The 23,651-nt window shown below is 38.3% G+C and overlaps 1 protein-coding gene across 1 annotated transcript in view; it reads right to left on the bottom strand.

The window, feature by feature from the left end:
• Positions 1 to 1,824: 1,824 nt before the first annotated feature.
• The window catches only part of RFX6 (regulatory factor X, 6), a gene marked incomplete at its 5' end in the record, with an annotated part of 34,146 nt that continues 12,319 nt past the window's right edge, over positions 1,825 to 23,651 (bottom strand). The window contains 14 exons of the mRNA XM_010148228.1: positions 1,825 to 1,991; positions 3,051 to 3,269; positions 4,041 to 4,550; positions 5,098 to 5,307; positions 6,715 to 6,837; positions 8,771 to 8,888; positions 10,410 to 10,519; positions 11,811 to 11,955; positions 13,198 to 13,357; positions 14,157 to 14,206; positions 16,246 to 16,359; positions 16,453 to 16,530; positions 18,847 to 18,954; positions 23,337 to 23,364. Of these exons, the coding sequence (XP_010146530.1) occupies positions 1,825 to 1,991; positions 3,051 to 3,269; positions 4,041 to 4,550; positions 5,098 to 5,307; positions 6,715 to 6,837; positions 8,771 to 8,888; positions 10,410 to 10,519; positions 11,811 to 11,955; positions 13,198 to 13,357; positions 14,157 to 14,206; positions 16,246 to 16,359; positions 16,453 to 16,530; positions 18,847 to 18,954; positions 23,337 to 23,364 (2,140 nt within the window). The remainder of the gene's footprint in view (positions 1,992 to 3,050; positions 3,270 to 4,040; positions 4,551 to 5,097; positions 5,308 to 6,714; positions 6,838 to 8,770; positions 8,889 to 10,409; positions 10,520 to 11,810; positions 11,956 to 13,197; positions 13,358 to 14,156; positions 14,207 to 16,245; positions 16,360 to 16,452; positions 16,531 to 18,846; positions 18,955 to 23,336; positions 23,365 to 23,651) is intronic.

Genomic DNA, 23,651 nt, shown 5'->3' with positions numbered 1-23,651 from the left:
TCAGCAGAGGGAGCCAAGCATTTCAGCATAATGACATACCCCCTCCCCTAGCACTGCCCTTCCCCTTCTTATCTCACTTGGAATGGGAGGGATCTCTCTTTCCTGACTATAGACTGCAACCCGCTTAGATGGGAACCTGAGCTTTACAGGACTAGTATTAGGAGAAAATATACCTTGTTCTGAATAATCATGAAGAAAGAACTCTTTTGTTGTACTTATTCACTTGCTGTAAAGCCTTGCCCAATAAATATTTGTTTGAGAGGCTTCTATTACCCCTACACATCATTTTATTGAAATCAAAACTTTCTTGCATCTTTATGGCATTTTTGGTCGCAACAGAAGACTTCACCCTCAATTAGCAGGGTGAAGCAATTAAGCTGAAGTCTTCTACATCTCAATTACTTAGTTATAATGTCTCATTTCTGCACAAAGTATTTCATATCAGGAATTATTCATGAGCTAGCCCAGCCAATGCTCCTTATTACTTTTCTGCTGCAGTCAGACTTCTCATGATAGAAAACACTCAAAGAAGTTATACAGGATTAGAAATAAAAACTTCATCATGGTATCAGCCATTTTCTTCCACCAAAAATACCCTACTATCTAATTCCACAATATCCAGCACATACTTAATGGACTGAATGGGAATATGGACATAAATAAGCTCAGAAGACTGGATTAAAGTTTAAACATAAATCTGATGTTAGGACAATCTAATTATAAAATAACTCCTGTTATTTCAGGAATGTGTAGCAAGAAGGCTGTTGTCTGTTCTCCACTCTGTCCTCTTTAATATCATTAGTGAATATTCTCCACTTGGCTTCTCCAGAAACACACATAAATGCATGTTTGTATGGGGAATATCATGGCACTTGTAAAATACTTTTTTATTAAAATAGTTGATCTGGAGGGTTGTAATAGTTTTTAATCATCTTCACAACTTTTGGTCTCAGTATACACAGTCGCCCTAAAACCATGAAAGTTGATGGACATCCTTTTGTAGATTTCCACCAGGAGGAGTTTTGGACTCATACCACCACAACTCATTTTGAAATCCCATGACATTTTGTGGCATTTGTTTCAGTTATACAGCTACAGTAGCAGGCTACTGCAATCAGTTAGGTTATGATATTTGCATGTTTTGTTGGGTTTATTTTAAGAGAAAGTAGTTTATTATAAAGAAAAAAAAAAAAACACAATATGTCTTATTTGTTTCCTGAGGACTTTCACTTACACAAATAGGCACTAAACATTTGGAATTGTCTTTCCAGAGCACAACGGTAAAAAACTTAAGAATTCGGGTTAGTTTCATTTAAAACAGTAAAAATTGACCTTGTAAACATTTCCATAGGAGGTAGGATGCATACATTTGACAATCTGCCAAATAAGAGAAAGTAAACAGTTACTCTGTGATCCTAATAAATAATGAGCAACACAAGCATTAAATAATTTTTTTTATACAAAAAGATATGTGAAAGACTAAAATAGCATTTTTAATAAATTAGGAATAGATGTAATCTTTTCTTTACAACTTAGTCTTGCTTGCGAGAATCACTGCCTTTTTTTCTGCTCACCCTGAATTTCTGATTGAAGAGCTGTCGTGAGAATAATCCTTGTGAGAGCAATTGTGAGTGATTCCCCAGTAGGATCCAATCTGAATATAGCTATGTTTTTGTGTGAAGGGCTGCTGATACCTCTAAAATGGCTCTTTTAACACCTATCTGTAATACTTTTCTATTCCACCAACTTGAAAGGGGTTTTCATCATAGCCTTAATGTTTGGATTTGGAAAGTAAGTTTAAGGCACTGACATGTCCGTCTTGGTTTAGGTTCCTCCAGCAGCTGCTCCCATGAAGACAGTGTTGATCGGTGGTAAAGATGACACCATATCTCTGCTTGGTGGACCATGGGACTCCAGATTTTCCTGAGAAGGGAACTGACCCGATGTTCCATACATACACTGGGAGGAAGATGTGGTTTGCATGTTTGAAGCTGTGGGAAAAAAGGGTTACCATCACTGCAAGTTTTCTATCTGTGGAATTTAACAAAAACCACAATCCAATTTCATCTGGTGGAAACCCTTATCTACCAGGACCACCATCTGAAGGACGGAAATGTCCACACTTCTACACTTTACTGAGTTTACCTGTACTTCCGTAACTTTTCTTCAGTCGCTCCTCATGCCATCAGGGAATAGATCAAAACCCCATGTATAACTGAACTCTGCTAAAAATCCAGCTACAGGCCTAAAGTTTATGTCTTTCGTACAAGCCGTCTTCTATGAAAACTGTGCAAAGCTATTTATGTACACCATGCTTGTCTATCCACGTCCTGCCCCATTCAGGTCCATATTCACTGCTGGTACCACAGAATTCTTGCAAAGCCTTAATGAGGCAAATAATGTCTGATCTTCTTTGCAACGTTTACAGGCAAGTCGTAGGAAGAAATAATCTTGTGGAGAAACAAATGGTGTCCTAGTTTAGATCTTCCATACAATCCTTTTTGGAACATGAGACCAAGCTTGGCTGCCATTTGTTTAATGCATATACTAAAAGAAACCCTATGAGGTTAAGTAATTTCACCTAAAATTTATTGCCAGTGGGAGCTTTGCCTCATACACACAGTTGTTGAAGCATAGTCAGGAAGGGACTATACCACAGGAAGTATATATCTGTGGGACATCCCTAACCCAGGGTTCATTTGATCTGTTTGACAGTGAGTATCCTGAAGAGCCCTTAGAAGAGTCCAGTCCATTATTAGCTCACTTAATAGTATGAAAGTATTTCCTAATACGTATTTTTCTGCAATTCAGGCCAGTCATTCCACTCCTCATGGACACTGGATCATAGTCCTCCTTAAGGGAGCAAAGAGTTATGAAACCCACTGTCCTGCACTTTTAAGGAAACCATATCTTATGATAGACACATCCCAAGTACTGAGCTATTTTATCTCTACATTGCATCTCATGTATGTAAGCTACAGTTTAATATTCATCACACGTTGGGATGCTAAAAAGTTCACAGCTGTTCCTCAGTCACTGGCTATACTTACACATAGCAGTCCGACAGACAATTGAAGGTGAGGACTCTGCATAGTAGGAGCCTGTTTGTTTCCTTCCACTGTCGTCCAAGATATTCAGTGGATCATGTATATCATTGTATGATGGCAGTGGTCGAATGCTGCTTACGCTGCTGATTACAGAAACATGTTGATCCACCATTGTCCCAAGTCTGTGAGATTCTGGATAATTTATGTTGTTTCCATAATATCCTATTGTCAGGAGATTGGAAAAAAGCAGAGTGAAACTACTGTTGAAGAGAAAGGGTAGGGTGGGAGACTGGTAACCTGGGACAAAACATAATTGTTACTGGCTGAGCCCCTTGAGAATAAGATCATTTATGTACACATACAGCCTAGTAACATATGCAGTGACTGCATACGCATGTACTTACTGCATATACAAATTCATATAAAAGAAACATTTCCACTGCGTCTTTCCTCCAGAAGAGGGAGGTGGTTTTGCTGAGTATATGTCTGAAGCAGATTGTGACAATAACTTTACGTTTGAAGTATGAGAAACATTAGGGCCAAAGTCTCATAATGCTAATGCACATTTTTATACTTCATTTCACCATCCTGACCCTGTGACCACAATGGTCCATTACGCTGATGCACGAGAGAAGCTAACTTATGCTTGCTCTATTTCACAGTAGATGTTTCGGGGGCTTTTCAAGCGATTGCTAAATCACAAGGTCATCTTGGTTTTGCTTCTTTTGTGCAAGCCATGGTGGTGTGGCCAAAGGAAGATTACTATAGGTGCAACAGATGCATTTTGAGGTCAACTGAGGATTCCTCAGAGGAAAATAAATCCTTAAATAGCTTAAGCTGCTTTACAATCTCTATGTGTCACCAGAGAAGTGGGAAACAGGAAGTTACAAATAAGAACTGAAAAACATCTTCCACAGAAAAAAGCAGAGAAAAAGTGTTTTACTCCAGCAAGGAAAGAGAAACAGAAGGGAAAAAGAAAATACATATTAATACCGTTGGAAGCATTAGTGGGATATGCTGCTCCTGAGCACGTAGACACCGAGTTGCTCAAGAAATTGAAACTCCCAGTATTCAGAAACTGCATATTGTGTGTGTCCGGAGACATGGATGAGGGACCATAGCTGGAAGGAGATCTGGCATTGTATGGAGACACAGCACAACTGTTGCTGAAGTAGTCTCTGGAGAACTGCTGTTCACCCAAGGCATTGAATCGGCTGTGCTCTGCTCTGTGGTGGTAAACTCCTGAAGTGGAATGGGCCTGAGTTCTGAACATTGCCTGGTAATTGGAACTGTTTCCATAGTAATTCTGATTAGTTTGTGACAAAGTCTGATAAACAGGTTCGGAGTAGGAAGAGCACTGTGACTGTGTGGATAACACCAGACCTACACTTGGGGGTCTCACAGCCATTGGCCCCTGGTTGATGACACTTCCTCGGCTGACCATGGCTGGTGAAACGGATGGAGTCATCAGGTGATCAGTGCTGTGCGACAGCTCCATCTGACCTGGAATAAATGAGCATTAGCTGCGATTAGCGTTCATACTGCAGTACTGCTGAACAGAGCGCATCTGTCATGACACTAACCCTCTGGTGAAGTGTACAGTACCACCTGAAGCCATTACAAAGGATGTGCATTAGCCACCACCTATACAACATACATTCTTTAATCCATGGCTATAAAGCTTCCCACTTTCATTCTCCAAACTGGAAGCTGCCACATTCAGTGGGAAATGCCAGCAGTTACAATTCTCCAGCTACAAACAGTTACAAATGTGCTCCAGGAGTTATGGTTCATTCTCTCCTCACAAGAACCTCACCAAACCAAGAGGCATAGGACAGTTTTACCTCTGTTCCAAGAGGAACAACTACTGGCAGGGCTCTATAATTGCCACCTTCTGTAAATCAGCAGAGGGTGAGCACATGGAACGATATTTACTAGAGGTCTTCATGAATGTATATGGTCATTGCTCCTCCTACAACAACGTGTCACTGTGGACTGAAAGACTAACAAGCAAGCAAGAGAAGGAGAAACTAGAAGAACTGATACATACCTGTCAGTTGCATATTCTCACCGTTTCCTGTGACAAAGGGGTTCAGATCAGAAGGTACATTGCTGGTCTGGCTAGCTGACAAGGACACGTAGGTTTGCTCTGCTAGACACTCATTTTTGACTGAAGTGTCACTGGGTAGTGGAGCAGCTTTGTTACGACTTGCTAGGAAGCAAGAGCTTGGTGATGCAGTAAAGGTGGCTTTGCTTGCATCTGGAAGAGTAAGTGGAAACTCTTGGGGATTGTTGCTTATTGCACGTGATTTCGCCACTAGTATATAGACAGCATATGAGCTGCCTGATTTGTTCATATCTTTGGTTGCTTATTTTAAAACCCAGTGAAGCCTCCATATTTTGCATCCAGCCAATGAATACAAATATTGCTCTAGTCTTGATCTTCCCAATGGAACTGTTTGTATCACTTCCCTGACCACAGGTCTACATCACAGTTATCAGCTCTTTACTGAAGCCATCATAGGGAAGGTATGAATCAGATTTATTCCCTTCAAGTAAATGGCAACAATGAAGTCAAGTAAATTGCACTGAGAGTGAGTCAGGCTCATGACACTTCATCCTAATGAATTAACAACGGAAATTTTAGAATGGTTGAACTCTGTTTTCATACCGATACCTAGAGAAAAGCATCTATTACACTCACTAGTTCTTCAGTTTTCTGCAGACTATTGATAAAGTCAGTAGAAGTTTCACTATTCTTCAATGGAAACCATCACTTTAGCTTATGGTTTCAAGTACTTCACCTAAGTATCCAAGGATAAGGCACTTGCTACATAAGACAAGTTTTTTTCCCTGAAGGCTGAATTAAAAAAAAAAATAAAGCACAGCATCTACTGTCAGACAATTCTATGCAAGTTTCTTGCAGCAAAGTGCAGATTTAGAGTAGTAGTACAAGCAAAAAACTGAAGATTGATTTCTGATGCTAACGGTAATAAAAAATAATTCAGCAGAACCCAGTCGAGTTTCACTGGATTTTTAGGGATTAATTTGGGCCATAATTTTATCCTCATCAATCTTAATTCATTTTATAGCAAAGGACCTGGAGCATATGACTTCATAACCTTGGAGAAACCTGGTAGATGGAAAATGTTAAGGATACTGTTTTAAATTAATTTTGTTTCTCTACCACATAGTAATACTTCAGCTGGATGCTAAACAGGGCTACAAGCTTGTGTTCCAACCTTGCAGGGTTATTTGCATTTTGGTAACATTTAATACATTCCTATTTCAAGGTGTAATTACATATTTAAGCTTTGGTAGAAAAGATGGATTTTAGGAATTCCTGCCCTTTCTGCTACTTATATCTCTTTTCACACTTCAGCTTGTGGCTCTTCAGATGTACCTACAAGTGTTTGTTGCATCCAAGATCATTTCAGTGATCCAGTGTATTCACATTCCCACAACATGGTAAGGGAACTATGGTTGGAAGGAAGGTAGGAATGAATTGGTGAGTAAATAGTCACAAGCTTTTCAGTTAATTGGACAATGTTGCATATAACTACAACTTCAGGAGAAGACAATAAGCCTGCTTCTGTTTAAAGATTAATAAATATGGCAATTTCTAAAACATGCAGGAGTGCATTCAAAAGATCCAATCTCTAGTTACCTAAATTCTTCATGTATTTGTCCAGTAGATTCTGGAGTTCTTGTTCTTTGTCATTGTTGAACTGTGTCTCCATGGCGAGCAGGATGTACTCATCTAGTAGCATGCGGATCAAATGAAAAGAACCTTTTGGAGGAGAAAGAGAGAGAGTAGCTGAGTTATCTTTGTGACCATCTCTCACCACTCTACAAGAAGCAAGTGAAACAAACAAATAATTGTGGACTTTAAATGACCTGTCAAGACCAACAAGGAGTAGTGCCTAACTTCTAGCTCTAATCTCTCTTTGCACTGGCCCACCTAGCTCAATTGTTTACTGTCCTGTAGGCTATTTGACCACTAATTACATCAAAGAAAAATACTGATGAAAGTGAGACATGCTTTATACTTGAAGAGGGCACACACTGGGGGTAGATAAGGTCGAAGTCTGCTAGAATGCCTTTGCTCTATTTCTGTTTGCGTTGTGCTAAATAAGCAGACAATAACTGGTGAAGTCTTTGACCTTATTTCAAGGATATATCACATTAAAAGTGTATGTCTCCTTACAGCCACTTCAAATACCCTCTGAATTTTAGATAACAATGTACCTACAACCAAACTTAGGAAATGATGCACTAGATTTAAACTGAGTTTCACTTGCTCTACCATCCTCTATTTTGTAAAAGATCCTGAGTGTCCTCAGAGTCCCCCAAAATGTCAACATTTCTAAAGATGGACCTGTGAACATTAATTTTTAAAAGCCACAAACGCTGTTGAATTAACTGTCTGCTGATCCCAGAATTAAATGACTGGTGATTTGCTAAATTCCTTTTGCTTTTATGAACACATACCATGCACAAGAACTTCCATATGGCCAAAATGATCCACACGTAAAACTAGTAATTTAAATCTTCGGTCTCCTATACTGAGATACGCAGTTACATTCCCATTGTTATATCAAAATAAACAAGAGTTTCTAGCTCTTAAATGGCAAAGTATTATCAAACAGAAATTCAAAAGAAAAATACTGTTGAAAAATGAACCTGTGACACAGGTCACCAACAAAATATTGCTACCATTTACTGTGAATTTTTAATTTGAAAAACACATTACATGGCACTGTAACTTTAATCAAAGTATCTTTAGACTAGGACAGGTTCCTCTGCTGGCGAAATGGTAGAAAGCTGGTAAGTGCTAGTACGACACCAAGCTGTGTGGTACGGTCAACACGCTGGAGGGAAAGGATGCCATCCAGAGGGACCTGGACAGGCTGGAGAGGTGGGCCACTGCCAACCTCATGGAGTTCAACAAGGCCAAGTGCAAAGTCCTGCACCTGGGTCAGGGCAATCCCAAGCACAAGTACAGGCTGGGTGGAGAGTGGATAGAGAGCAGCTCCGAGGAGAAGGACTTGGGGGTACTGGTGGATGAAAAGCTGAACATGAGCCGGCAGTGTGCGCTGGCAGCCCAGAAAGCCAACTGTATCCTGGGCTGCATCAGGAGAAGTGTGGCCAGCAGGTTGAGGGAGGGGATTCTCCCCCCCTACTCTGCCCCACCTGGAGTACTGCATCCAGCCCTGGGGCCCCCAACATAAGAAGGCTATGGACCTGTTGAAAAGAGTCCAGAGGAGGCCACAAAGATGCTCAGAGGGCTGGAGCACCTCTGCTATGGGGACAGGCTGAGAGAGTTGGGCTTGTTCAGCCTGAAGAAGAGAAGGCTCCGGGGAGACCTTATTGCAGCCTTCCAGTACCTGAAAGGGCCTACAAGGAAGCTGGGAGAGGACTTTTTACAAGGGCCTGTAGGGACAGAACAAAGGGTAACGGGTTTTAATTGAATGTGGGTAGATTTAGATGACATATCAGGAAGAAGTTCTTCACGGAGAGGTTGGTGAGGCACTGGAAGAAGTTGCCCAGAGATGTTGTGGATGCCCCATCCCTGGATGTCTTCAAGGCCAGGCTGGATGAGGCTTTGAGCAACCTGGTCTAGTGGAAGGTGTCCCTGCCCATGGCAGGGGGTTGGAACTGGATGGTCTTTAAGGTCCCTTCCAATATGTACAAAATATGACTCTTTTACAAAGCCCAAGTACCAAAACTTGATGCGTTGTTTAGAGTTAGGTTATGCATCACTCGAGCACCAAAAAAACTCCATTTGAGAAGGAAGTCTTGAGCTCTCTTCTTTAACGACCTCCCATTTTGCTTGCTTGCCTGAAAGAGAATAGTAAAATACTCTTAAGTATGTTAACTTGCTTTCGGAACACAGAAGAAAACAGAATATGCTTGAGCATTCAAGAAGTCCTTGACTCAGGCTGATGTGGCAGGGTGGATCAAGCTGCCTGATTCAAACTATGTGTGTCCTAAAGTGATAAAGAAGAGCACTATTCACTCTTTTTCAGTGCAAGCAAAGTAGTGCTCTGATAATGTTACATAAAGCAAACTGCTTACTGCTTGGGCTCTGCTGTGCTCTGAAGGTATATAAAATAGCTCATATTCTATTTATTAAAGGTGCCAAATTATTCTGTAAATATAGAAGTGTACAAGGCTGAAAAAAATAAAAATCACCCTCTGGTACTGTGTTATAAACAGGGAACAAAAAATAGTCTTTCTACTTTAATATAATCTGTATAATACTGGCCAGACTTCCTCTTACAAAATGGTATGCTTACTATCGTAACATTGACGCTTTTAATGCTGCTCATTTCATACTGTCACTGTGCTCTGGCAGCGATTTGTTTGTGTGGTAACGCATGCCCTGTTGCTTTCTCAAACGGCAAGCAGAAAGAAGCTGTTGTGTGAGTTTGACAGTAACCACACTTAGGCATGAACAGAAGGCAGACAGCAATGGAAGGATTACATGCTCTGTAAATTATTAGCTTCTGTTTAGTTAGCACTGGCTCCTCCTCTTGCATCCCCTCATATCAAGATGCTCCCTAAAATGATTCATATGATATTGCATTTCCAGATAGGAATGATGAGAAGACCAGCATTTAACTACTAGGTAACAATGTGTAACATCTTATTCTGTTATTTTACATTCATTAGAGTCACAAATTGGGTAAATATCTCTTACTCGACCTATAACTCAGAACTCAATTTTTTTTTTTTTCTGAACTATAGTCTAATCATTCCTGTATAAGTACATGCATATAAAATATTTATAATTATAAATAATCTTGTAAATCGGGGGGAGGGAGAGATCCCATCGAAACCATCAGTTACTGAATTAAGCACATTAAAAAGCTACAAAACTGTATCTTCCATCGTGATTTGTAGAAAACCTTGTACAGGTTAGCTACTTCTGAGTCTACCTGCTACATAAACTTCTACCACATACAGTGCCATCCAAATACCATGAAAGAAAGACTTGTTCCCTCAGGAACAACATCTGTCCACCTTACTCACTGGGCAATACCCAGGTGATTCTGCATGCACAGTTAAGGTAGGTGGGTTTTTTTCATGTGCAGTTTATGACTTCAATGTTTTCATTAGAATACTTCTTAGTTTGTAACACACGTAAGACCGCTGAACACCACCTAACATGTTCAGTTAGAACTAACATCACTGGAACCTACCACAACAAGTGAAGAACTTTCCTATTACAATAAGGAGATGGGAACAGAGATGAGAATCCAATGTGAGAAACCAAAAGGACTGCATAATTAAGGGACTGTGTAAGGAGTAAAGGGATTAGGATTTGGTCTTGAGTCAGGCAGAACATTTGAAAGGTACCTTGATAACCCTTTGCTCAACCACCGTATCCAACCATTCAATAAATGATTCCACAGTGGCATTCTTCTTTAGAAGGTCCTTCAGTTCTTGGAACACTGTAATAGAGTCATCTACCATGTAAAAAGGAGAACATATCATTGCATGCTATTCTGAACGTGAGAAAAAGCCACTCACCAGCCATATGACAGTATTGTAGCATGGAAAGGAAAAGCAAAGAATTAGAGAAGTGAAGAAATGAGCAATTCTTCAGCAACGCAAGCAGACACACATCAATCGCACATATATACTTTAATTACTTAAGCATTACAATGCTACAGGTTGTAAGACAATTAAGTTTTACAAGAACATAAAAGCAAAAAAAAAAATTTGATGTTTTTCATTAATTTTAAGATTCAGCCTTGAAAACCTTTCTTTTACTAATTTCAGTAGTAAAGTTTTATTTGTAATGTGTCAGGCTTGTACACTGTCTTAGGTTTTCCTTATATTTTAGAAGTTTCTCACAATAAAATGTGAAGCTAACTTCCCGAATTCCCACTTTCAAAAAAGTGCCTGAATGACCAGTTATCTTCCTTCTCCTTTTCTTTTCTCTATTTTTTTTTTTTTTTACCCAGTGTGAAAGAAGACAAAGAACGAAATAAAAAACAGTCACACAATAAGTAGGACATGGGCAACTTGAGTGAAAATGTGAATAGGATTGTAAACCATTAAAGTGAACAAAGTCTCATGGTGTAAGAATATTCAGAAGACAACACATTGCCGTTGCTCTCCTTTCAGCTCTCCCAACTCTTATCAACATGATTCCTATGACAAAAGTTATCTATTTAACAGAGAAAATGGCTATATATTTTTTCAACAAGGGGTTTGCATATGAAAATTAACACCTTCAAAAGTTGTACTTCACTCTACGCTCTGCATGAAAATAGCTGTTACACTTTATAAAAAATTATGTATTTTTTAAAGATAACTTTAAGCAAAAAAAACCTCTTTTTACCAAAAAAGAAGTAAACTAGCTCAAATATCCATTTAATTAAGCCATAATGATATGGAATTTTTGAGACATCTTTCAAGAATTAATCTATGCTAATATCCCTATGTGCTTAGGACAAAACTTCAAAAGAGATTTCTTACACTTAGCAACTGACATGTAAATTATTTTTTCAGCAACCATTTAAAGCCATCTAGCTGGGATTAGTTCCTGGCGCAAGCTTCTGTTCTTGTAGGACATGCTAGAGCAACCAAAACCATTGGTTTTCTTAAGCTACTGAAGTTAACACTGAGCTAGGTTAGCGAACGCAGAGTCTACGTATGGATTTTCTCAGTCCATCTTCAAGTTGGTTAGTGTGGCATCGAATGAAAAAGTGAATTACTTTTAATGATACAAATGTTTCACCATGGACTTACATTCACTGTAGATCTCCCCATCAGACTCTGTGCTCCCTGAGACTGCAAGGAGTGCCTGAGAGCCAATACTATTCAAATCAACTTTTTCAATATCTGACACCATGGAATTCACCACATGCTGATCAAAAAGGGCTGGTCGAGCAATCTGTAGGAGAAGGCAAAGTAAAATGCTGAGACACTGTTGTGTTTTAACCCCAGCCAGCAACTAAGCACCACCACTCACTCCCTAACCTTCAGTGGGATGGGGGAGAGAATCAGAAGTGTAGAAGTTAGAAAACTTACGGGACAAGCTAAAAGGAGTTTATTTTAAAAAAAAAGAAAAAAAGGGGAAAAAAAAGAAAAATACAACCCAAGAAAGAAAAGTGATGCAAATTAAAACAATTGCTCACCACCAACTGGCCAATGCCCAGCCAGTACCTGAGCAGTGGCCCCCCTGCAAACCTCCCCCCTAGTTTTACTGCTGAGCATGATGTCACATGGTATGGAACATCTCTCTGGTCAGTTGGGGTCAGCTGTGCCAGCTGTGTCCCCTCCCAACTCCTTGTAAACCCCCAGCCCACTCACTGTTGGGGAGGTGTGAAGAGCAGAAAAGGCCTTGGCTCTGTGTAAGCACTGCTCAGCGGTAGCAAAAACATCTCTGTGTTATCAACACTGTTTCCAGCACAAATCCAAAACAGAGCCCCACACCAGCTACGGTGAAGAAAATTAACTCTACCACAGCCAAAAACAGCACAGACCCACACTTGAGGATCACCTGAATAACTCCCAGAAGAATCATATTCTGTTTAATTTTCTTATCATGGCTGGATTTTTCATAGGTCAGCTGAGACAATGTTTCCCTTCCATTAGAGTTCTAAGGTGCCTTCCTATCAGATCATCTTCACAATGTCACCCATGTGCTACTTCTGTCTTAATATTTATGAAAGAGAAAATGAAGTCAAGATGAATATATGGTGCATCTACAGTTATTCATGAGGACTACCACCTCAAAGCCCACGTTCTCTTCTGAGTCAAAAGACAAAAAGAAATAAGCTGACCAAAGGACACCATGGACAAGACAGTAAACTTTTGCTAGGCAAGAAGGATCATCTCATATTTTCCAATTTGCAACTAACACAAATACCCCTATATTCCACTTCATTATTTGATTGCCAAGAGTTCTCATGATAGTAGTTCATGGTCTTTTCTCTCTTTGCTACTACCAAAATTTGAAGTCTTGGTCAGATCTATTTATGGCCTCTTCCTTCCTGCATGTTTAAAACTACAAGATGCAAGTCTCCCATGGCTGAAGTTGAACCTTGAAAAAATAATGCATTGTTTCTCATAGCCAGCAGGTACACTGAATGTAACTGATAATTTTTTTGATGTATAGTCTTATTCTGTTTACCTGTGCTAGGTGTAGGAATGACGTCTGTCGTTTCAGGGAAGAAACGAATCTTCGTGCAATAGGCAGTTTCTTATCTGTCAGGTTTTCTGGTAGATTTTCCAAAGAAGTAACAACCCACTGTTCCCAGTTTTTTGCAAAATTTCTTATATCTGCCAATAAACTAAAAGAAGAAAAAAAACACCCTGTTTTGGAGAGCCATCAATAAAAATTGTCTTGAATTAGTTTAAATAATTGGTTTTCCATCCATGATCTATAGACTCCCAGACATATCTGTGAATTACTCCTAAGGTGTCACCAAAAGGAAACAGGAAATGACCAGTCATCAAAAGGCAAATATTGACTATATATTGATCTGTACCTCCTCTGAGAAAAATTGTATGCCATCTGTCTATTGAAATATGTTGAGAAACAATAGTTTTAAGAATAATCCATTAAAAAAACCAAAGCCATTAGGGATATCTGAAGCTAAAGGCCTTAATCAGATATAAAACCCCAAATAAGGTGCTCTTCAAGGGAAAGGAAAGATGAGAAGATTCAAAGGTAACTTATAATAATCCTCCCATTAATGTCTGGTTGAGAAAATGCTTAGATATGGTGATGATGCATAGGATACAAACCAGAAAAATATTCAGGGGAAAAAAAAAAGGTAACAATTATTTTTCCTTAAACAATAACACTTCACTTGTTTCTTTTTTGATCCCCTAGGGTTTTAGTGCAGAAGAAACCAATTTCAAAATATCCAACAAGCCAGTAAAATGGGACATTAAAATACTGTGTAATATTTTAAGGATGTTCTACAGCTGTCCTCAGAGCTGACAGTATTTTGCCATACATACTCTGCTACTCTAAAAATGAGCATAAATATTGTGATAAAATTTTTGTAGGATACAGTATTTCTGCTAATTACCTGGAATATGCCCAACAAATAGAATGTAGCATTATTATTGTCTAATACCTACCTTTCTGGCATTTCTTGCATTGTTGCAGGGATGAGTACATCCGTAAGGACCTTCAAAAAAGTAACAGAAAATTGTATCAAGCTTCCACTGGCTATTTATTCATTAATGTCTGCCTTGTCTACTCAGATGGCAAAGTGATAATGACAGGCGATTTATACAGAATAAAGCCATTCAACCTATTGTCCAGATACTTATATATCTAGATAGCTCCCATCACAATTAGATAGGAACTTATGAGATATTTGTATACCTAGATAGCTCCCCTTCTTGATGTATCCCAGCATGCCAGTAAAACAAGAAAGTGCTATCATTCATGTCTTACAGTAGGGAAATCAACAGAAGTGAGACACAACATTTTGACTTTTCTATCATCACTCTAAGTCTCAGTAAAGCAGATACTCAAGCATCTCCCTAGCCCTATTAGCCACTTGACCTTTCTGCCATACTGCATGTGGGACTGAAGGTGTTCAGAGTTTAGGACAAATCCCCTATAGCTGGTGTGGAACTGTTTTGGCAAAAAACTGTGCCATCTGGAATCCCTTCTGGGGAATGATATTGCGGAGGGCAAAGTCAGTAGCCTATATGCCAAAAATCTGTTTCCACCACTAATGTAAAGGGTTTGATAACAACACAATAATATTCCTCCTTTCTGGCAGCTGTGCTGTCAAGGTTATCTAACATGATCATAAGTGAGAAACAGTGAGAGACTTTTAAGAAATACTCTTATTCAATTTATAATTTAGTGCTCTTGCAGTATTCTTTTTCTGTCACATTAAATATTTATTACAAATAAAGTTAATATTGGACCTATTGGGACAGCACATTTAGAGCCAGAAAAAAATAATAAACTCAAGGTAGAACATAACCTCTGCAAGTAAATGAGGCTTAATGGCTCATCTCCAGGGTAGTAATTATGATCTCTGATGCTAATCACCTTTACTTCTCTCTGCTAACTAAAACATCTCTTCTTACTTTTACAGCCTGATATGCTTCTAAGAAACAGAAGTATAGAATATATAGAGTACTATTTTCATCTTTCCTGGATTTTTGCCCCATATTTTTGCACAGTAAAGAATGACGAATAGATGACAATAAGGCACTCAGAGCTAAAAAGCCCCAAGTCTCTTGCTTTGTCTACTTGGTGTTTACTGTTATGCCAAATGTTACTTCTTCCCATCGATATGTGGTTGTGAAATGTGTTAGAGAGAGGATGACAATCCTTTTCTGTTTATATAGCATGTCCTATCGGAGGAAATTAAAGTACTTTGCAGGTATTAATTAATGATCAAATATGATTTTCCAAATTAAAAACTGAGGAAATTTTGGTGACATTACTTTTTTTTTTCCCCACTGCTCTATCACTTAATCCTGACCTTGCAATACTCCTAACTTTCATTTAGTTTCAACTATTAGTGAGATCATGCTGTGAACTAGATGAAAGAACTCATATGGCACAAAAACCCTGCAAAACAAATGTTCCTTGGATTTTTTTTTTTAAACCAAACTAGTTTAGAGTGCAGCAGCTTTCTTGACACATCTAGCAGCATAGGAACAGAAACAAAGTGTAGCAGTCAGCAGAGGCAGGAATATCATAACCCAGTATTATTTCAGCTCTGTAACATGAAACCATGGTCTGACATAACCTGTGAGTAGCTGACATAACCTGTAAGTAGCAGATTCGCATGTGGAATCACCTCACCGATCTGCCACAGGCTGTCTTTGCTGATAGAATATGCAATAATCTTTTAATTAAAAAGAAGGCTTCAGTTTCCATACAGACTTAACTTAGCCTTGTCAGTGTAGCACCCAAGCATTTCTTTTATCTACATTCCAGCAAGTAGGTGAGGATTTCCCCAATAGTGAGGTGCCTGTGGTCACACATCAAGCGTGAGCAGAGCTAAGACTGGAGTTCAGCTCTCACATGTGCCAGTTTTACGTTCTTGATTTCAGTGGAATGCTTGCTGATTTACACAGGTAAGAGGCAGAAAGCAGTGATGGCATCCTGTTATTCTAACTTCAATGCTGTTCTTACACAAGCAAAAACTGTAACATGGTTGAGAGTATCCATATAGCTAAGGGCTTAACTTACCTTGTACAGTATTGAGTCACAGACACAGAAGATGTCAATGATGATGGCATTTTCAAGCAGGGGAAGAAGATGGTCAGGCATTCCTTGCCAAAAATGCAGTAAGAAATGCTGAATCTAAAGGAGTAGGAAGCAGATTCATGGACATAAATAATGCTTTCTTGGCTCTCTGTGCATATATACCAAGAATGCGTGTTCAAACAGCCTTACCTCTTCAAAGTTCCCATTAATTGCATTGTCAAGGACACACTGACAGTGTGTTTTGTACATCATGATAAGAGTATCTACCTATTTTGGAAGAAAAAAAGGTTAAACAGTTTCTTAGCTCTCCCCTTTGCTGCTATAGCGATCTACGTTTCTGCTTTCTGTAGCTAGTATTTAAATATAGAATATAAACTGTATTACAATGCATATTTACAAATAAGCAGTCAGTATACCCAGAAGTGATGAGGAGGCCACTCATCTCTAGTTTTTATCAACATCTTTAAGTCTCAATGCTATTGTCAGAAATGTAGTATCTGAACCTGTATGCACTGTGAAAATGTGGATATTGAAGTAAGACAATAGCTAGATTAGCCAGTCAGATGGTAAATTCACCTTTCTGAAGCTAAGATTAATCCCAAAGAGTGGTGCAAGTTAATCATTAGGCTACTATAGGCGTCTGTGAGTGTTCTGAAACATCATGTAGCTGGACAAATGAGAAAATAGCTGCCAGTCATTTGGTCAAAGTTTAATCACTGCCTTACAGGAACAGAACTTTAAAAAGCAGAACTCCCTTTCATCTCATCTGGCTAATTTATCTGAGTGGAGTGTTCTCTTATTTTAATAACTGTGAAGAGGTATTACAAGGCTTTGTAAAAAATGGTAGTGCATTTTAAAATTTGTAGCAAATTATAAAACTAAAAATTTTTAAAGTATATTAAGGAAAGAAAAATGCTAGCAAAACCATTCTTATGGTCGAGAAACATGGAAAGTTTGTTACAACTTGTGAACTCCTCTAGAAAACCAAAATCAGGTTTTGAATGAACCCAATACCATGTTATTTCAATAGGTTTAGCATACGGACTTCCTTGAAAACAGACCTTGCAGACTTTCAGAGCTGCTTCTGTAACTACGTATCTTTGAAAAACAATGTCAGAGGGTGAGATTCAAGAATATTTTAAAGAATATTTTTAAAAGGTTGATGGAAGTTTAAAGTTTGGGTAAGTCTTCTTCAGAAACATAAAATACAGAAATCATCAATCTATTTTAGTGCAGACTGATACAATTCTGGACCCCCCAGAGATTTCAGTTGCATGCATTTTCTTATGTTCAATGCAGGAGTCAAACTTCATGTACAGGATCTCTTCAACAGAGCACCTAAATATCTTAAGTTCAATAACCCTTTGACACATAAGCTGAAGGAGGGGAAAGAAAACAGGAAATAAGAGAACAAAGAATGAGGAAAGAGCAGCAAGGAAAGAGAGAGGGAGACACACAGAAATTCATTCCTCTTCCCACAGCCTCTTCATAACTCCAAGAGTCTGTCCTCAGAGTCACCCCCACAGCGCTGTTGAGCCCTCCCATCACCTGGTCCCAGCATCACAGCAACCGCATGCTGCTGACCCAAAATTAAGAGAAAACGAGTTGCATCTTCACTGTTGGAGTGGTAAAACCCAGTTTTGCTTACACTGCTGTGTTGGGTCTTCAAGGAACCTCAAATGCTCTTCAGATGTAAATGTTACAAGAATGCTGTATATATGAGAGGCATCAATGCACAGACGGAGACTGTAGCAGCAGGTAATGCACATTGCCGAGTACAGTTCTTGGGCTTTCTTTAGGAACTGTAAGATTTCCAGCTAATATCTCTCTACTACAGATAGTTCCTTTTGTTTAGCTCCTCGTAACAGGAATCCTAGGCTTTACTACTTTCCAGAACAAACTTAAGAGGAAGTGTTCATAAAATAGCTTTAAAGCGACATATATCAAGGCAGCCACCATCATGACATGTACTGGAGGCTAAATTGTTCACAATGTGTACCAAAAGGTTTCTAGCACAGTTCAGGGATGTAGTAGCCTGTAATGTGACCAGAAACAAAACAGACAAAACACATGCCAGCAATACTTCTAACTGAACAGTAACCCTTAGGATGAGCAATACTGAATATTGACTTGAGAAATACAATTTTACTAATTTTAAAAAAAGAATTTCATGTTTTTAGAGTCTCTTTTAAAACAATGAATGAAAGAGAGTAAAGTTCATCTACTCATTTGTTGTGAATTATTTGTTCTGATCTAATCGGAACAAAATTTACCTTAAATCCAAAGGCATTTGGAATGAATACAACTCTCAGTTATTTGTTTGTTTTGCTCTCCCCGTCTTACATACCATCAGTCTGTAAAATACTAGGCCAGTTAATAGGTAAATAATTCAACCACCTTTCCAGTGGAAAGCCAGTTAATCGGTGTTAGTAAAGGCTTGCCCCCTCTATAAATCAGTCACCTCTGTTTGATTATGGACATTTCTGGCTCTTTCATGTCAATACCTCAAAGGCTACGATATGAAGAAACATTCTGTGGTAATTTTTGATCTGTAACTCGGAAGAGAAGTAGCTCACATTTTACCTTGTCTTTGGAAATGCAGCCTTGAAGCAAAAGGTGTTGAGCACTTGGAAACTCTGGAAGGAGAGTTCCAGTTTTGGAACTCAGAGAATATTTACGAGTGAAACCACCCTGAAATGGAAGTGAAAAAACAGGAACACTGAAATAGATAATATAAAATCAATTGAAACCAACAATTCATGTTAAACTTGCATATTATAAGTCTCTCAACATTCCAGAATATTTGCATTCAGATAGTCCTTCCAAACTATTGATCCTTATCCAGATCTGGAATCCAGCTCAGGAAGGTAATTAAATATGTGCTTAGTTCTAAACTCTGCCAAACACAGTTTTCAGAGTGATGTAGCCTTTAGCCACATTACTTCACTGAATTCTACAAGTTTTGGATTTAATCTGTATTTAAAAGCTGAAGTAGAATACTAGTCTCCTCTACAGTATGGACTGTGATATCCTCAGGGAGACCCTAAGTTTTATTTAATGTATATCTTTCTAGTGCAAGGATCTAGAGTACTGGAAATATTATTGTTCTCCCTTGTTCTCTTCCAGCTCTGACAGCACGGCAATAGTGATTTCTGCTAGTTTACTATAACCACTATTTTAGTTTATCATAAGGTTTTATATTTTATGGTGTTATGGATGTGACGGTATGTAGGGTCTATGGGCACTTCTGAACTAGGTATTTATTACATAGCTCTCTGTGGCAGACTTGACACGAAGCACCAGTTTTGTATCTCAGTAAGAATGATATTCCCAGCTGTTCAGTGTTCTCCAGTTACTTTTTTAAGACACGGTCAATGCTGACGTGGAGACAAGATAAATTTCTCCTCAATTATGCTGAATCTGAGAGTTTCTTTCAATTCTTAGCATGCATCTCTTAAGCTTTAACATGCGATATCTGAAATTTCATAGACACATCTTGTACTAGTTACAGACTGAGAAAAGATCTTGAATAATTATTAGATGCTGACCTTTGGAGAGATGGGATTGAAGGATGAAACAACGAGTAGCCTTGTATGTGTGGATACTGATTGTTAAGCGATATATGGTAAATCAACCCTTGTTTAGGTTCCTAACCTAATACTCTCTCAAAATCTGATTTATCTAGTCAGTAAAGCTGAGCAGTAACATTCTGTAGTGATATAGTGTTACTATGCTTAATGCGCACCACATTAAACTTATTAAGCTCTCAAATAATATAATTAAGATGAAATCTTCATCCTCAAGAGAAGCAATAAAATCTGTATTATGATTCTGTCCTTACTGACTGAACTGTACTTATTCTCACAGGACTGCATTCAAACCTAGAGAATACTATTTGGCTGAAACCCTTTGTTCCATTTTAGCCCACCCAGTCCTTATGCCAAGGCAGTGTACAAAGCCTTGAGCAGACCTCCTGCATATTCCTGTGACAAATTCACTACTTCTGTGCAGATTCCCTTTGTACTAATGGATGGAATTTATGACCATGCACGAGGCATTTGAACGGTACGTGAAGTGCCCTTTTGCTACCCCTTTGCATGCAGTCAGATTTCACTGGCAGGTATCTAGTGTAACATATAGTATAAAAGTGTACAAAAGGGAGTATTTTCCTATAAATGTTGAATTGAAGGCCAGTTTCAAGTGAAATTCTCCTGAATACTGCACTCAGAAACCTATAGCTGTAACTGACTTACTCAACATATATATCTCCCTATTTTTGTAATGTGAGATGTCTGTCAAAACAAAAACAGACAGCAAGGAACAAAAGCATACATTATATAAACACATTTTGCCTGTGCTATCTACTATTCAAATATATACAAAGCTCTAAGTCAAAGAAATTATAGAAATTTAAAAACATTAGCACATCTTCATGTCAATACTTTTGCAGTTTTATAATTGCCTATCAGTATCAGGAGGTTTGGGGTTTTTTTTAATTACAGGAGTAATCTCAATGATTTTATTATGCAATTACCCATGAAATATATTAAAAGCTCTGATTAAAAGGGATTAGTTCATTTAAAAGAAGGCAGTGATGGGGATGGGAGGTATAAGGGAAAATAATCTGCAATGTTTTTTACCTTGCTAATGGACTTATATGACTGTGACTCAGTTCTAGGCTTAATATTTTAACCCACTGCCACTTGCTCTTTCAATTTAATGCCATCTGTTTCTAATGGCCATTTAACATTAAGATAATGACAGTAATAATATCTGCCTAATTAACCATGCAGACTCTAATGGTGCACTAACTGGTTTAGATAAAAGAATTTGCTGATATCTCCCCCTAGAGAGAGAATACTAGAAAATGTGATAAAATATACCAGAAGTAAACAGTGTCCCTGGCACTCAACAAGTGTTCATTCAAATGCCATTTACGCAGTATATTTAGACAATCAGTGCTTTAACATCTTTCCAATGTCTTTATGTTCCTACTGAGAATTACACCTTACGCAATCATTGTAAAGCTTTCTGAAATACCTAATCGCATGTACTTTCAAGTAAATTAATAAGGATATAGCTATCACCTGTTCACTTTCATAGAAAGTATGATGCCAATTTTTCAGTACTACACTGAGATTATTAAAACTCAGGTTTGACCATGAAAGCCCTTTTTTTCTTTTAAGACCTGTCTGAACCATTTCAGACAACACAGAGCTGGACAATCAGAAACTCATACTGATGTGTCCTTTCTCACTTATTTCCACTGACTTCTCTGTGATTCTTTTTCTGATAGGACAAAGATATTGAACTTCGGGGCAGAAACACGAAGGGTTTATGGGACTGTCAATTCCCACACAGACTGGGAATGCCACATCACAGATGAAAGTAAATGTGCATTTATTTATGCCAAGAGAACCAGAAATTTTCTGTCCCAAAACTCTGAAAGAATGAGTGCTGTGGTACTGCTCACAAATCCTTTAATATGCTGGGGATATCCTGTGGCATAGCACTATCTCTTTTTGATAAGATAGCTGATTATCTGAACAGGGAAAATGCAGCAGATCTAATCTATCTGAACCTCACCAAAATACTTGACGTGGTGTCACCATGGGAAACTATTAGTTATGCTGGTGAGAATGGGGATTAGTACAAGAATGTAAAATGTTAAAGAAACTGGCGCCAGCTGAAATGCTAACAAGTTGTGCTGACAAGAAACTACTGGGTTGAAAAAGGATCGAAGTGAAGATTCTCAAAGATCCGACATGGGGCTGATCTCATAGAGCATTTCATAGATTAAATTGGCTGACATGAGCTAATGAAATCATCTGTAAAGAGGAAGACCAAGAGGTCATGTAGAAAGATCTGGATGGCTTTGAGATAATGGCAATAAAGTGGGTGAAAATCAATAGAGCAAAGCTACACTCCCGGGGACTAATAAGAATTTCTGTTATCAGGTAGGAGTTGCTTATCTGGAAATGAAAAAGCAGAAGGACTTGCTATGTATCAGCTGATCACAGAGGGTATATTTCGTCTGGTAAATTAAATGGTGTCAGGAAACATTCCCAGGCAATATTGGAACAGTATGGCCCCAGTCATCCTGTTGGCCCATGTCAGTTGGAGTCTCCCGCACAATTCCTAGTCATGCTTCAACAGTTACTACATGCTACAGACTTTTCTCCCTGGCAATGTGTCTGAGAGGTGCCTATGTTGTTTTGTAGGTTCAGGAGTTTAATAATACGGATGCAGGCTATTCCGTGCCAGTTAACATGCATCACAGAACAAACCTGGGAGCAATCCTTAACCCTTAATGTATAATAATCCTCAATTTCCTAGTATAAATATGACCAGAATGACAGTGACTATACCATAGTATACAGTAGTGAAAATGTAGGCTACTTGTGGGGAAAAAAAATACCCAAACCAAACAAAAACCAAATGCAGTTCTAGGGTTCATCAGAAGGGATATTTCCAATAGAGACTGAAGAGATGCTGTTTACAAGACTTTATTATTTTTTTTCTCTAAAGGTATTCAAATTGCAACAAGTACAGTGAAAGGCCACAAGGCTGATCAGAAGTGACTAAAAGCTGCTGCTTGTTCCATCCAGCAAGGAAAAGCAATGAAAAGACATAACACAGGAAAATGCCACAGAGAGCAAAAAAATAGATAAAGATAATCCTGACCAGGAGGGATAAAATTCAGTTTATTTTAAAAAAAAACCCTTTGTTTGGCTTCCAATCAGAGAAATGAGATTCTGTAAAAAAGTCCTCCTGCAAAAGTAATGGATGCAAAAAAAATAATTTAGAGCTCAACCCTTTGCTTAAGAGGGTCTATTATGAACCTTCATCATTATAAGGAACTGGATTGGAACAGGAATGACAAATGTGCCTTCCGATATTATTTTGACTATTTGAAGGAGCAAATACTCAGCTTCATGAAAAAAAGTTTTGCAGATTAATTTTTAACAAAAAATATTGCTGTAATTTTCAAAGAAATGAATGCGAAGAAAACCACAGGTCACACAATATTTGGATTGCAACAGAAATGAAATAAAACAGGCTAGAGCACTTACCTCATTCTTTAACTTGCTTCCAGAGAACCTTTGAAAATAAACACATTTGATTATTTTTTCATAAGCAGAACATTTTTAGAGTTTGTGTATATATACACACATATGAAATAAATATATAAAATAGATCAATTAGAAAAATGATCACATTTCTCCAAATGTAATTCTAATAAAAATCATGCTTTTTGCCTAACTTCTTCCTTTGGTTTGCAAGTGCCTGAGAATATCAGAAAACCTACTGATGTCTTCTAAAACATGAGGATTCAGATCATTGAGCCGATGGTAAAGTATAAAACCCAGTTTCAGTTTTTTCTTTGG

The sequence above is a fragment of the Eurypyga helias genome, unplaced genomic scaffold (genome assembly GCF_000690775.1).
Source record: "Eurypyga helias isolate BGI_N326 unplaced genomic scaffold, ASM69077v1 scaffold27663, whole genome shotgun sequence".
NCBI classification, from domain to species: domain Eukaryota; kingdom Metazoa; phylum Chordata; class Aves; order Eurypygiformes; family Eurypygidae; genus Eurypyga; species Eurypyga helias.
Note: the sequence above shows the minus strand (reverse complement) of the source record. Positions and strands in the feature narration are given on the sequence as shown.